The sequence below is a fragment of the Astatotilapia calliptera genome, chromosome 3, assembly GCF_964374335.1.
Source record: "Astatotilapia calliptera chromosome 3, fAstCal68.1, whole genome shotgun sequence".
NCBI classification, from domain to species: domain Eukaryota; kingdom Metazoa; phylum Chordata; class Actinopteri; order Cichliformes; family Cichlidae; genus Astatotilapia; species Astatotilapia calliptera.
Window position 1 is genome coordinate 55,714,394 of NC_137424.1, and position 13,668 is coordinate 55,728,061.

At 37.7% G+C, this 13,668-nt stretch overlaps 1 protein-coding gene and 1 long non-coding RNA gene across 3 annotated transcripts; both read left to right on the top strand.

Annotated features, from left to right (window-relative positions):
* The first annotated feature begins 1,070 nt into the window (after nt 1-1,070).
* On the top strand, nt 1,071-12,341 carry LOC145421764 (uncharacterized). 2 transcript variants are annotated; one of them, XR_013903129.1, is made up of 4 exons: nt 1,071-1,274; nt 1,538-1,593; nt 7,531-7,776; nt 9,078-12,341. It is a non-coding gene; the product is annotated as an uncharacterized LOC145421764 (long non-coding RNA). The 2 variants fall into 2 exon arrangements; XR_013903130.1 differs by having other exon boundaries at nt 7,595-7,776.
* Nucleotides 3,229-6,701, top strand: LOC145421759 (uncharacterized). Its single transcript, XM_080292480.1, has 5 exons — nt 3,229-3,486; nt 4,226-4,301; nt 4,404-4,559; nt 5,008-5,097; nt 5,538-6,701. The coding sequence occupies exons 3-5, from the start codon at nt 4,455-4,457 to the stop codon at nt 5,751-5,753; spliced, it is 411 nt and encodes a 136-aa protein (XP_080148606.1). The 5' UTR covers nt 3,229-3,486; nt 4,226-4,301; nt 4,404-4,454; the 3' UTR covers nt 5,754-6,701.
* Nucleotides 12,342-13,668: the final 1,327 nt, after the last annotated feature.

Sequence of the window (13,668 nt, forward strand, 5' to 3'; positions counted from 1 at the left end):
ATTAGCAATGCTGGGTTAGCATGCTGCACCCACAAACTCCATGAGTTCATCAGGCACAAATAACAGACTTAGCCCATAGTTGATCATACTACAGTTTTACTCAAAAAAGATGAAATTGTTTGTGACAGTTTTACAGTGGCTTAATTTTTGCTCACTTTCTAATCACCCAGAATACCCTCTTTTTCACTCCCACTGTCACACTGTCAGTCATTAGGCTTGATCTACAGATGTTTTAGCCTTGAAGGGGTGGATTGTAAAAAATCAAAAAGGAGATAAAATCCACATTCCCGGGGGTGAGCTACTAGACATTTTAGTTATGTTTGCTTAATATACTTCAGTTAAAAAAAAAGAAAGAAAAGACAATAAGTGTGTGACAAATACAGAGTTTAGTAAACATACAGTACAAATGGGAAACTTTGCATCTTATAAAGAATGACCTTTTTTTGGCCATGTTTCTTTCACTCTTAGTCTGGGCTCTTGTTATCATTGACCAACTTCCTGTTTCTGTTTTCCTGCACATTTTGCTCTGCGGAAATGCTGATGTGTGAAAGAAGTGGACTTACACAAAACTGCTACACTTACATTTGAATTAGGTGGCTTTGTAGCTATGTGTTATTAGCTGTGGTAGTATACAGTAGAAATACATTTTCATTTACATTTTCCCTGATAACAACTAATGTTAATTCTGATCATATGTTATTTGCATATCAAAATATTGACGTATGACAGTAAGTATGACGACAACAACAACCCAACAAACCTCATAGCTCAGAATATGCAAAATAATTATTCCGGATTTGAGAGTAGGTTTTTTTTAGTTTTAGTGTATTTCTGTAGTCTGTAGTAATATGGCCAATATAATGCTATTTTGATGATTCGTATTATATCAGATCTTACTGAAACACTTTGAATGGAAACCTCAAAGATAAGCAGTCTCAGATGAGTCATCGTCTGAGTAATGTGCTAGCCTTTCTTAGAACTCTGAAAAATATTGTTTGAACTTACAAAGGAAAACCACTGTATGTAATTTTGCTTAGGAAATGTTCACTGTTAAACTGGTTTCTCTTTTTGGTGTTTGAGAGGGAGTGTCAAACTAAATGTGACCGGCTGATGTCAGATAAGGAAAACAGTTTGCAGAAAAAGAAAGGAGCCGTGGAAGACACACTTGCTGCTGTAACAAGCATGTAAGCAAAGCAAGAGTTTATCGTGGAACTTATTAGCTGGCTGAAGGTTTCAGAGGGACTTGAGAAATTCTATTGAACAGAGAACATTTGGTAAGGGCTATATGATATGTCATGTGTAATATGTAAGTGAAGCTAGGACTATGTGTGGATGTCTGTGGAAACAAGTCACTGGTGCTTGTTGTAGTATTGTATAACAGCAAAATTAAAAAGCAGTGACTGTGTATTTATAATTAGACAACAGAATTTGAACTTTCTTTGTGGATTGTTAACAGTATTTTCAGTGTAATTATTCAGTGTTTTATAGTACTGTCATTATTATTCTGTGAACTACCATCATGTGTGTTCATTCACAGGGAGAAGACCATGTGTAGGAGCTTTCTCCTCATAATTCTGACTTCATGTTTCTGCGGTTAGTTGAACCTCCATGAGGACGCTGATTTAGTACCTTTGTGAATTTATATTTTACATAAACATTTAGTAATGGTTAGAACGGTTGTTTTTAATAGTTTAGCCATCATCATTCCCAGAGGAAAAATTGTGATAAACTCGAACTTTTTTGTCTGTCATCTTGCTAATGCCATGCAGTGGCTAAAAAATTTAGCTAGCATAGAATAGCCCAGATTTGAATTTCCACTGCCTGCTAGGGTTGCCAACCGTCCCTTAAAATACGGAATCGTCCCGTATTTAGAAACAAAAGTACACGTCCCGTATTGAGCTAATAAGGGACGCACTTTGTCCCGTAATACAGTGAGAATCAAAAGTAGTCTATAAATGTTTATGGAATTAACGCTTTGTTTGAAAACATAATTCCCAGCCCCTCTCCTGCTTTGTGACCAATGAGCTGACAGCACACTTATGACAATTCGAGTATGACAATTCAGATTACCGCTCATCTCATTGGTCAGGAAAGGTCGCTTACGGAGAAAATACCGGAAGACAACAGATGACCACAACAAGAAGCATGGCCAACAGGGGAACAAACGCCGACACTGCGGTGCAAGTTTCGGACGACAGTACACCTAAAGCTGGACAGACACTGTGCGATTTTTTTTTCAGTCACGTTATTCAGCTCCTGCTCAAACTGCACGATTGACTCGCAGGGGTTAGAAGTTGGTAGGTCACGATGCAGGTCTCACACTATACCGCCCGATGCTCTGATGCGACCTGAGTGCTCACACTGTGCCTCCATAAAATGAAGGTTATAACAGAAAATCTGTCGCTCGCTCTCTCTGTCTCTCACTCACACAGACACACCACCACCATCAGCTTTGCTAAATTGCTAATGAAAAACATGATCAGGCAGCTGTGATTTAGCAGCGATGTAGATCCAACTATTTTCACGGTTGTTGTGGTCGTGATAATTTTGTGACGCCACATCGAAAAGGCTCGGATGAGCTTTTCAAAGTTCTACAAGTTGTGCCTCCATCGCTTGTGTCCAGATCACACGCTGCACAGCCGTGCTGCGCCGTCTTTTTCACGGCGTTTACGTGTTTGCGCGCGAGCAGTGTGAGCGGCTCACGAGCGATTGATGATCGGGAGCTGGTCGTGAGGTGTTAATCACTTCTCGTTACCCCACGTATACTACACGACGCACGATGAAGGCCAAAATCGGTCCGATCACTCAAAAATCGGCTCAAAATGGGCCTAAAACCGCACAGTGTGACCCCAGCATTAGAGCAGCAATGTTTGTTCGCTCAGAGAAAGGGAAGAATGGGAAAAGGAAAACACCTGGCTGGAAAAAGTTAATATGGGCATGTGCAGTGAATATCAGCGCTATGTGGCCAGAAGTGTGATAATATAACTTATTTTGTGTAATAAACAACTGCAAGGATAGATGATTACAACAAATAGATGACTAATACATAAAAGTAATACATAGATGAATAATGATGATGAGTTAAGATGCGTAATCATGCACTCTAAAAAATGATTCATGGGGTTAGTAAGTAAAGCTTAAAATTAATAGCTTTTTCTGCATAAAAAATTAAGTTTGTTCCATGTACACATTGTAATCAGTTGATAACTTAATTTAATGAGTTGGTCGAAATGAAAATAAAGAAAACAGTCTTAGCTCAGTAATATATCGATTTTGAACAGACATTTCTGTGTTAACTTAACATGAAAGTGTATTCAGTTAATACAACTTAAAAATCTCGTAAGCGTCCTTTAAAAGCTGAGTACAAGGCTGACTTGCCCGGACATGTTGTGCTCTCAGACCACTGATCGAAAGAAACGGAGGCAAAGAGAGAAAGCAGAGAAGCGGCATTTTGTACGGAACGTTATCAAACGTTAAAGCTTTGTGGTGAGTACAATTTTTTGCCTTGTTTTATTCACAGCAGCTAATAACTCTAACTTTAACTCTATCAACACGCACTGCAAGAAATCCTTTTTACACAACACTAAACTCTTCCTCGGCGAGTGGTGGTGATAAGCTAGTAACGTTACACTTCTGGCTAACTTGTGAAGTAATTCGACCGTAACATTAGTCTTTGTTAAGTTTTGTTTTACGGTGGCAGCCAAATGGTGTTAATTGACACTGAGCTTCTGTAGCAGTAGTTTTAACTCTGCAAAGACAGGGTAATACATGTTTTTCTTCTTTCTACTTTGAAATCGTTGCAGCGTTGATGAAGGTTTGACCAGCAAAAGGCTGGGCCATTTTACATTCATGACTAAACAAATGTAGGTTACTGAGTATACATTCGGTTTAACATCAATGCATTTTGATGTTTAAGTCCTAGAGTTATTTTTATGTGAGATTGAAGTTTGTTAATTGAGCCCTAGCTGAAGAACAGCCTGTGTCAAAGTTCAGTCAAAAAACGCGGGCGAGGAAGCGAACGCCATGTTGTAGAAACGCCACAGGAAAGATCTTAAGTAACATTCATAAACTAGTTGTTTTAATGACATTACATTGAGTGTGCATTAGCACATAAAATATAATTTTGCTCTTTTGGGTGTTAACTGCAGATACATAAGCGCAGTTGTATCACTTAAGAAAAAATATCTTTGATTTGGAAACATAACATAACATTCTCCATTGGCAGGCAGGAAGTTGTCAATCAAGCACCAAAAATCAATGACCTGAAAGAAAGATGGCCTGCTCTTTTTGATGCAGTTCAGGTAAATATTTTTCCATAAGATAATTTGCAGTATGTATTCTTTTAAAGTAAATTGTATACATTAACATGTTGTGCCTATTTGTGCCTTTTTTTTTTTATACAGATAAACCAAGAATTCAGAAGGATCACCACTGTTAACCTGGAGACAACATTCATGGCAAAGCTGGACCAGTACTCTCAGAAAATAATGTCCTTGCTGTCCTCAAGAGGAGGGGCTGCAAAAATGCGCATTCGGCGCATCCAGAACATGCTGCTAGAGGTATGAATGAATGAAATGTAGTTTATTTCAAATAGGATAATCCACTTTTTTTTTCCAATAGGTGATATTGAGTCTTAAAAGGTAGCTGTTTACAACTCAACTATGTCAAATTATTGTTTAGAGCTTGAGGCACAAATATCAATTAAAACTATAAATACTTAATAATAAAACAAATTATAGGTGATGTGGATCATGATTGGCAGAGTAATTTGCAAGATTTTGCAGTTTTTCTATTTGTTACCTGGATTTTTCAAGTTCATGAATTGATCATTTCAGAGAAATGGCTCTTTGAAATGATCAATTCATTATTTTGATTATCACTGGAAATCTATAATTGGTACAGTTCAGGCCATATAAAGTCAATCCTTTTTTTTTTTTTTTTTGGATGTAATTATCAAAAACCCATCCTCCTCGAAGAGCAGTTCGACATTCTTTTTCTTATTCACAGGACGATTCTGTGGAGAGAAGGCGAGAGGTCGCTATCCGTGGCTTAGTGGTGTATCTCAGGGAAAAGGAGGAGGATCTCTTCAAAGAGCAGGTAAATCAGACATGACTATACTTTGTATTAGAGGTACGATCTAATCTATTATTAATTGATTTCTAAATTAATCGGCAACTATTTTGATAATTGATTGATCGGTTTAAGTAATTATTTTAGAAAAAGAAGTCCAAATTCTCTGGTTTCAGCTTCATAAATGTGAATCGTTTCTGGTTTCTTTACTCCTCTATGACAGCAAACTGAATATGTTTGACATTTGAGGTCATCATATTGGGCTCTGAGAAACATTGACATTTTTCACCATTTTCTGACATTTTCTGGACCAAACAACTAATCAGATAATCGTCAAAGGAGCTTGCAAAGAGAACCTTCACAGACATAATCAGATAACTAAAATTGTTAGTTGCAGCCCTATTTTGTGTTACTCTCATGTATAAGTATGATTACTTAAAACATTTATATTGATTCTGATCTACCAGGATGGTGGCGGCGATATTACCAATGAAGTGATGAAGATTGTAACCAGAGGTGCCACAACGTCTGATCCAGCCAGCGCAAGGATCATACTTGAAGGAACAGAAGTCCTAGCAGACCTGGATGTACCCAGAGCCTGTGCCTTGCTAATGGGGCTGATATATGCACTCAACCTCAGCTACCCAAAAGAACTGAAAAACACTTTTGAAAAACACTTTTGAAGTGTTTCAAAAGATATTCCTCGAGCTGGATGATCTGAAAGCCAGTCCTAAGGTAATGTCACTAAAAAGTAAACTGTTGTACTAAAAAATGTGAAGAGTGAGGCTATCCTCAAATTAAACGGGAAATGTTCCACTGTTGTTTGCAATGTGTTGTGTTACATACTGTACAGTAGGCAGTAGGTGTAAAGTTGAGCGTTGAGCATTAAGTACACCTAGTTAAAAATAATGCACTTTAAAAGGATAGCTCAGGTCTTTTGAAGTGAGGCTGTATATGAGGTACATATGTATTGTGAGTGTATTACACACAGTAGATGGCAGTCAGTAAGCTCCACCTACGGAGAAGCAGACGGGGCCACCGGCACGCAAGATGAGCCTCCATCCTAATAAAACTGATGTCAGTTTAAATGTACATTATATCAAGAATATGTTTACTGCTTTATTTTGCTATCAGACAGCCTTTTCTGTGAGGAAAGAGAAGTTCTACTGCTTGTTGTTTCAATCGCTCTGGCCCACCAGCGTCCATGGACAAAAACAGCAATTTTACCTGACAGCACACAGGAGTTGCTGGTCTCCTGCTGCCTTGATCAGTAAGTGTAATTGTGTTATTTGGTGACTTTGGTGTTAGTTCGGGTTAGTTCAGATTTACCAAAGTCACACAAACAAACTGAGCCTATCGTGCGTGTTGGTGGCAGGAATGTGCTGACTGCTGTCTACTGTGTGTAATACACTCACAATGTACTTCATACTTAAAAAAACCTAAACTATCACTTTAACACAAACAAACTTGAATCAGAGCATGACTGTCAAAATGTTCAGTCTTTTTGAGACAGATTTACAGGGGTGTTTTATGTCATTTATTTTATGGAGGCAACAATTTTGTCTGCTATTGAAATGTCAATGAGTCTGGAATGGTGGACTGGTGTTCTAATAAACAGTTTGATCATAAAACTGGAATTTCAATGTGTAATTTATTGTATAATTGTAAGTTATAAGTTATTGTAAGTTATTAGTACTCAAAAAAATTAAGGTAACAATTTGCATGGATATTTCTGAGTAGAATAAAAGTAAAAAAATAAGTTTTAATAACTAAATGGAGTAATTTTTTAAACAATTAAAATTAAGTTGGTTCAACTTAATTAAGCTTGTAGAGGACAAAGCAAATCATGTTGTTTGTACGTAAGGAATAGAGTTTGCCTAACTAGAGAACTCTTGTGGCATTTACGCTATAGTGGCTAAGCTGAAGTAACTTAAAAAGATCCATGCAAATTGTTACCTTAATTTTTTTACGTTAAGCCAGCAGATCTTTTTTTAGAGTGTGGGAACAAGCGGGTTTTCAAACGGGAGCAGCTGATTAGCATTAGAAAAGCTGAAATAATACCTCAGCTGAAGCCAATTGTACTAAATGTGCACTGTTACAAGAATATTTTTCTTTCTATTGTTTTCTATTATTTTAAGTTAAGCAGGACAGAGTTCTTTTAAAGAAAGATTTACTTATATTCTCAAAAGTTAAGCATGACAGGCTTCTGTTTAAGAAAGAGACCTGTTTTGTGTTAATGTTGTCATTTTGAGCTAAAAATAAATGGCTAAATGATCATTTGTTTCACATGTGTTCATATCACAAAGAATACACATCTACTTAAATCAAATTCAAGTCAAAGGGTTAAAAAAAATAATTTCACACACAAAAAAAGAGCTAGAAAATTCACCACACTGGGAAGGGTGAAGACAACTGGGTCGCCCGGCCCTGGCCACGAGGTGTCCCTTATTTATTTTTCAGGGAGTTGGCAACCCTACTGCCTGCAGTTACCTGAGCTGAAGGTTTTCTTCAATATGGACACTAGTTCTGATGAGCCTCAGCACGAGCAGTTTGCTGGACGTGTTCAGTGTGACAAAGACGCTCTGACGACAGGACGAGTCAGACTTCAGCTGTCCAGAGTTAGGAGTAACGACTCGGGCCGCTACCTCTGCAGGATGGCCACTCAGTTTGGAAAGAAGGTTAAAGAGTTCAGGCTCAACATCACTGGTAAGCTTTGTATGTCTGTGTGTGTGTACGACTACTATTCCTATTTCTGCTACTGGAGTAATGACATTTATTTACATATCACCTTTACAAAACTAAAAAAGGGCCGGAAAAACAAATTCATATTGAAAACACAAAACTTTAGAATACACAAATACCTATTTACAGTTAAAATAATGTAAATATAATAACCAGGCTTCAGGGTGAGAGAGGATTTTTTGTGTTAATGGAAATAATCAGGAAAGCAGGATTCCTTGATGGATCCCACATCTTCTCAAAGTTATAATCCACAGGGGGCACCTTGGAAGTATGCAGGATCTGCAGTCCACTTGGAAAATGATGGAAGTCCAAATCCTTCTCAGAGTTATAATCTAACATGGCATTGATAATGATGATCATGATGATGATGAGGGAAATGGAGACAAATCCAAACCCTAATCCCCTTTAATCCAGATACTTTTCTCTTTAAAACTGTGTCAATTACAATAATCTCAATACAATCCCCCTTTTCACTAAACATACACTTTGAAAGTCAAACATTCAGAGATCATAGTGTACTCTATGTGGTCATTCACTCTCACATTCACTCTCATATCGTTCAAGGATGTTTCTACACAGGCTGTCTTCTAGACCCGAGTTACGCCTGTATCTAAAATAATTATTTTCTTTTCATACTTTTATTCTTAGTCATCCTTTTAGCCAAACTCAAACATCTTTATATTTACTAATTATGTTCTGATCATTATTGAGCATAATTAACTTTCACCATTTAACACTGTTTTTCTTGATCAAAAGTATAATGATGGTTTGGCAACACGGATCTTATCTTTTCAAACTAAGACATGAATAAAAAGTCTGCACACACAAAATCGGGACATTAGAATAGACATTATCACTGCTCAGACTAGATCTGTCTGCTAACATAAAGATGCATTTTAAAGTGCGTCTTAAAACTTATTATTTTATTGTGGCTTTTGATTCAAACTAGTATGTTATTTCATGGCTATTTTTTTTTTGTTTGTTTCAAACAATTGTCATATTGTGTCCTGCCCTCCTTTTAACTGTTTCTTTTATTCTGTCTTATGCTCTTGCTCTGACCGACTGTGAAGCATTTTGATGTCATACTGCTTTTATGTTTTATTTAACTGCTTTCAAGTTGAGTTTGCCTCTCCAGCAATGGACATCTTTGGTCAAATCTACTTGTTTTTAAGTGTTAAAAATGAACTGAATTTGAAAATACATTTATTTGGTATATTCTTTCAGTAATCCTAATCAGTTGTATAATCAATACTTGTTTTTCACAGCAGCCACAGTGAAACCCAAGCCAGTGACAGCAACACGAGAACCAAACCGAAAACCTGAGAGAGGAGAAAGAAGCCTTTTTTCCAACTTGGCATTGGGTGCAGGATTGGCAGGATGTCTGGCAGCCTTTGTCATACCAATCATTTACCTCTTTACTCTATACAGACAGGGGACAACTTAAAGTATAAAACACAGTACACTCAGTCATACAATAGCTTCTGTAGAAGACCTTGGTAGTGACTCTGCAGGGCTCTGGAACTTGGCTAGAGATCGTCTGATCACTGTCAGCGAGTTTATTGGATCTGGGTGATTGTCCTCCTGGGAGAGACCAATCTCATCAGGATGAAGACGATTACTTAGAAAAACTGCAGTAACACTTCACTCTCAAGGATTAAGTGGAAACAAAGAATGGAAGCAAAGTGCCTGCTCAAGAAAGTGCAATGAGGAACATACATGTTCTTCTGCTGCCCCCTGCTGCTCTGAAGAGAAATGCAGGAGCTCAGTGACAAGCGCTGAGCAGGTCCTTCTGAGCTTTTGAAAAAGGTTGGACATAAATCACAGAAGTCTCTGAATTCTCACAGTTTTCTACCTTATTAGTGTTACAGCTGAAATGTGAATTTAAAAAAAGAGTAACATCTATATTTAGTAAAATAAGAGAATACGGGTTTTTAATGACCTTTTATGTATTGTTGATAGTGACTCTGTTGTACTTTTATTACTGGATCTTAGTCCTGCATTTGACACACTGGAAAATAAGTTTGATTTTCCATGATTAACAATAAAATGTAGAAATCATGTAGGAGAGTCATGCCAGCAATTAAAACTGCTTCCTGTATCTCGTTAACCACACAAACACAAATGAGGAATACCTTACAATAATCATCAATCTTTCTTAGACTCAAACACATGGAAAGAGTGATCAGCAATCATTTTTGTCATTTCAAGTCACAATACCTAAATTTTTATTTTATTGTTGTTAAGGAAAGAAAGTTTACCTCATTTTTTCATGTTAATTTCAGTCAGGTTACGCTATAAAATTAGATCACAGTCTTAAGATAATTGTGGATCTGGGTCATTGTCTGAAAACAGTTTTTTTAAAAATTAGGCTTGGGGGGAAAATGTGACAGTGATATTGAGGCAAGTTGAGTCAGTGGCTGGAATATAACCCCAAAGAGTTTATGTAGACTATGTGCCTAGAAACATCTGCGTTTAAGTGTTCATTTCCAGTATTCCACAGAAAAGCTAAAGATGGCCAGACAGTGCAAAAGATAAAGGCTTTGCATTCTTAGATGATCTAAACAGAGCAGCAATGCTCTGCAGCAATTGATGGAAATGAAACTGAGCTCCATACACATATTAGTCTTCCCAAGGGAGTATGTAGTTGGTTCTGTTTGTTTTTCTGATTGTTAGCAGTCTAGCTCGACAGTTGTCAGTATTATATTATATCACATTATTTTGTGATGGTAGATACCAATAAGTTTGAGTGGTTTTGATTTTGGTGAAAATGAGGTCAACATAAAGATCACACCAAATGTGAAAATCAGTATAAAAGTTTATGTTACCCACAATGTTTTATGAATTGTCTTCAAACTTCACAATATAATATGCTTCTGGGGACATGAGTACCTAGGACACCTGAACATTTGACCTGGACCCTTGTTAGCAGTCTACCATGGAAAAAAAAACTTTAAAGAAACCACAATGTCATTAGATATAGTATGAAATATCATACGAAAGAACATGGAGAGAGCTGCACAACACGCGTTATTTTACGCTACCCATTGCCTTTTGGGGGAGTGGTGTTCTGAGTCCTCTTGTCCATCTTGTAGCTAACACACTAAAATCACAATTTAATATTTACTGAAAATGTTTCTATAGTATGAACAGGAAACAAATGTATTTTTACCTTTATTGAACTGAAGGCTCAATAAAGTTTGAAATTATCTCAAGCCTTAATGTGCAGTTTTATTTACCCTTGTAGGGCCCATTTTACCCCAACATTGGGGCAAGTTGAGCCATGTGCCTAATGTTTTGATAGGTCATTGTTCTAAAAGCAAGGTGTTTGATAACTGGACTGGTTCTTATATAGTGTCTTTGTCACTACTCAAAGAGTTTTATCCAACTTGCCTCATTCACAAAAGCACTTTTTTCCCTTTAAGCGCAGTTTAACATTCACACTAATGCATCAGAGAGCAACTTGGGGTTACATCTCTTGCACACTGCAGCCAGGGATTGAACCACCAACCTTCCCATTGTTAGAGGACCTGCTCTACCCATGCTTTACAGAGTTCCTGTTTCACACAGTTAATTGGCTGAGTTCCCTTTTTTGTTTACATGGTCTGAAAAGGCATCACTGTATCACCAGCCCTGCAACTTTAGAAGCACACATTACAGACAGGTTTCACTCTATCCCACCTTTACCAGGTTTTGACAGAAACCTGGTAAAACACACATATTTGTGGTGAGACTCCGCAAGAGCCATTTAATTTGCGTATTTTGACACTTGTCCACTTGTGTTGAATTTTTGTAATACACTTCTGTATTTACAAACACTATTAAAACAGTCTATTTAAAATCCACAGATTGAAAGCATACATTCAGGAAGGCTGTGCATTTAAAAGGCCATAAGTATTGTCCAAAGAATCCAGTTGATGGATAAAACTTTGATCATGTTGTGAGGCATAACAAACACCCCCCCCCCCCCCCCCCAAAAAAAAGCCACCGTCCCCATTGACACTTTAAAGTGAAAGGTGGGGCATTCGTAAGATTAGTGGCTGTTGCACCAAGCCTGGAAGTTCATACGTGTCCAGCTGATAGAGATCACGTCCTCTATCATTAGGCAAAGGTTCTTGCTCTGTGCAGCTCTGGAATAGCTTATTTCACCATTCCCTCTTAAATAAAGGTGCATAAAACAAAGCACAGATGGCCAGTAAGATGGTTACAACTAGTGATGGCCAAATGAAGCTTTCCGAAGCACTGAAGCTTGTATTGAAAAACGGTTCATTACTCGAAGCTTTTCAACACAGTCCTCTCCGGTGACATCTGGTGGTGAAAATTTTGAAGAGCAGCTTGAATCTGCAAAATAAAACGGACTGCTCAATTATCACTGCTCACTCAAGAGTGGAGTTCTCTCTGATATTGGGCCACCGTTCCGTTGCTTTGAACATGTAATTGGTTTTGTTTTCTCGATTGGGGGGCTGAAAAAAATGTAATGCGTATCTGCGTAATACATTTTGATCAATAAACTTTCCCTATTTAAACATGCACTATGGTGTGGCCTTTCTTTGCTCATAACTCCTTGATGTTGGTAAATACAATAAGTGAGCAATATATACATTATACATATGATAACACACAGCACATTATGGAGTATGCCCCTGCTGTGAAGTCCTGCCTCCATCTACTTGTCGTTTAATCACTGGACAGCTGGACAGGTTCATACAAAATATTAGATGAGGCCAATTGTCCTATACATATTTTTGACCTAGGGGTGGGATTGATTGTGAACTGGAAAGGGAAAATGCTTAGGAAGCTGAGTACGGCTGCATCGTCACTGATTCGTAGAATCATTTTTGATTCGATACAGGATCCGATTCAATTTGATTGGAATCTGGAAAGTTTTGCCTCAGTCAGAAATATTACAATTCTGATCATTTAACAGTATATATCCATAATTTCGTATCTATTAAAAGAAAGCTGACACATGTGAGACTTAATTAGAGATGTAAACAGAGAGTTATGAAACCTGCAGCTGCAGAAGCCAGCGGGAAAAAAAAGAGGCAAACACAGCGCGGACCCGACGACACACCAAAATCTGACTCTGACGCGTCGGGTCCGCGCTCTGTGTTCACGTTTGTATGCAGAATCCGTAAACCTGCTCCCAGTTACTGTTTTAGCTGCATGGTGTTTGACGACATGTTGTGAGGTTTAACCTGAGATGCTGGCGTTTCAGGCATAATAACGTTAATTTACAAATCGACACGGGATTTTAATGAATCAATATCACTTTATTCAATTTAGCATGGATTGTAATCAGAAAGGCGATAATCAAAACCCACCCCTAATCAAGAACTTGCAAAGTAAAAACATGATCAATGTAAGGTAGCCCTTTTGTTATTTACATTTAAAAAGAGGATTAGTGTTACTGTGCGCTGGCTGAGTCTGTTTCTTTTCTTAGAAATAGTTTCTCCTTCCCTGGAGAAAATCCACTTGCATGGAACAGAAGAGGCTGTGGAGTGCAGGAACTACACTGCAAGCTGGTAGATATGCAGGTATTCCTGGGTCCTGCAGACTATCACCTAAAAACAATAAACAAAATGATTTTCTAAACTGTAGCAATGTAATGTACGTATAGTGTCAAATACATTGTTGTAGTCTTCATTAGCTTTAATTCACATGGAAGTGTTCCTAAAGTCATATGCTGTAATGATATTTCCATTATGAAAACATGATTTTGGACATTTCAAGTTTTTCACTTCGGCAGATAAAATGAATTGAGCAAAATCAACTCAAAATATTCCCACACGCCAGAATGCCCTCTCTTCCTCGCTGGCTCCATATATGTCAGTGGAATGATCACCTCTTCGCTCTCTG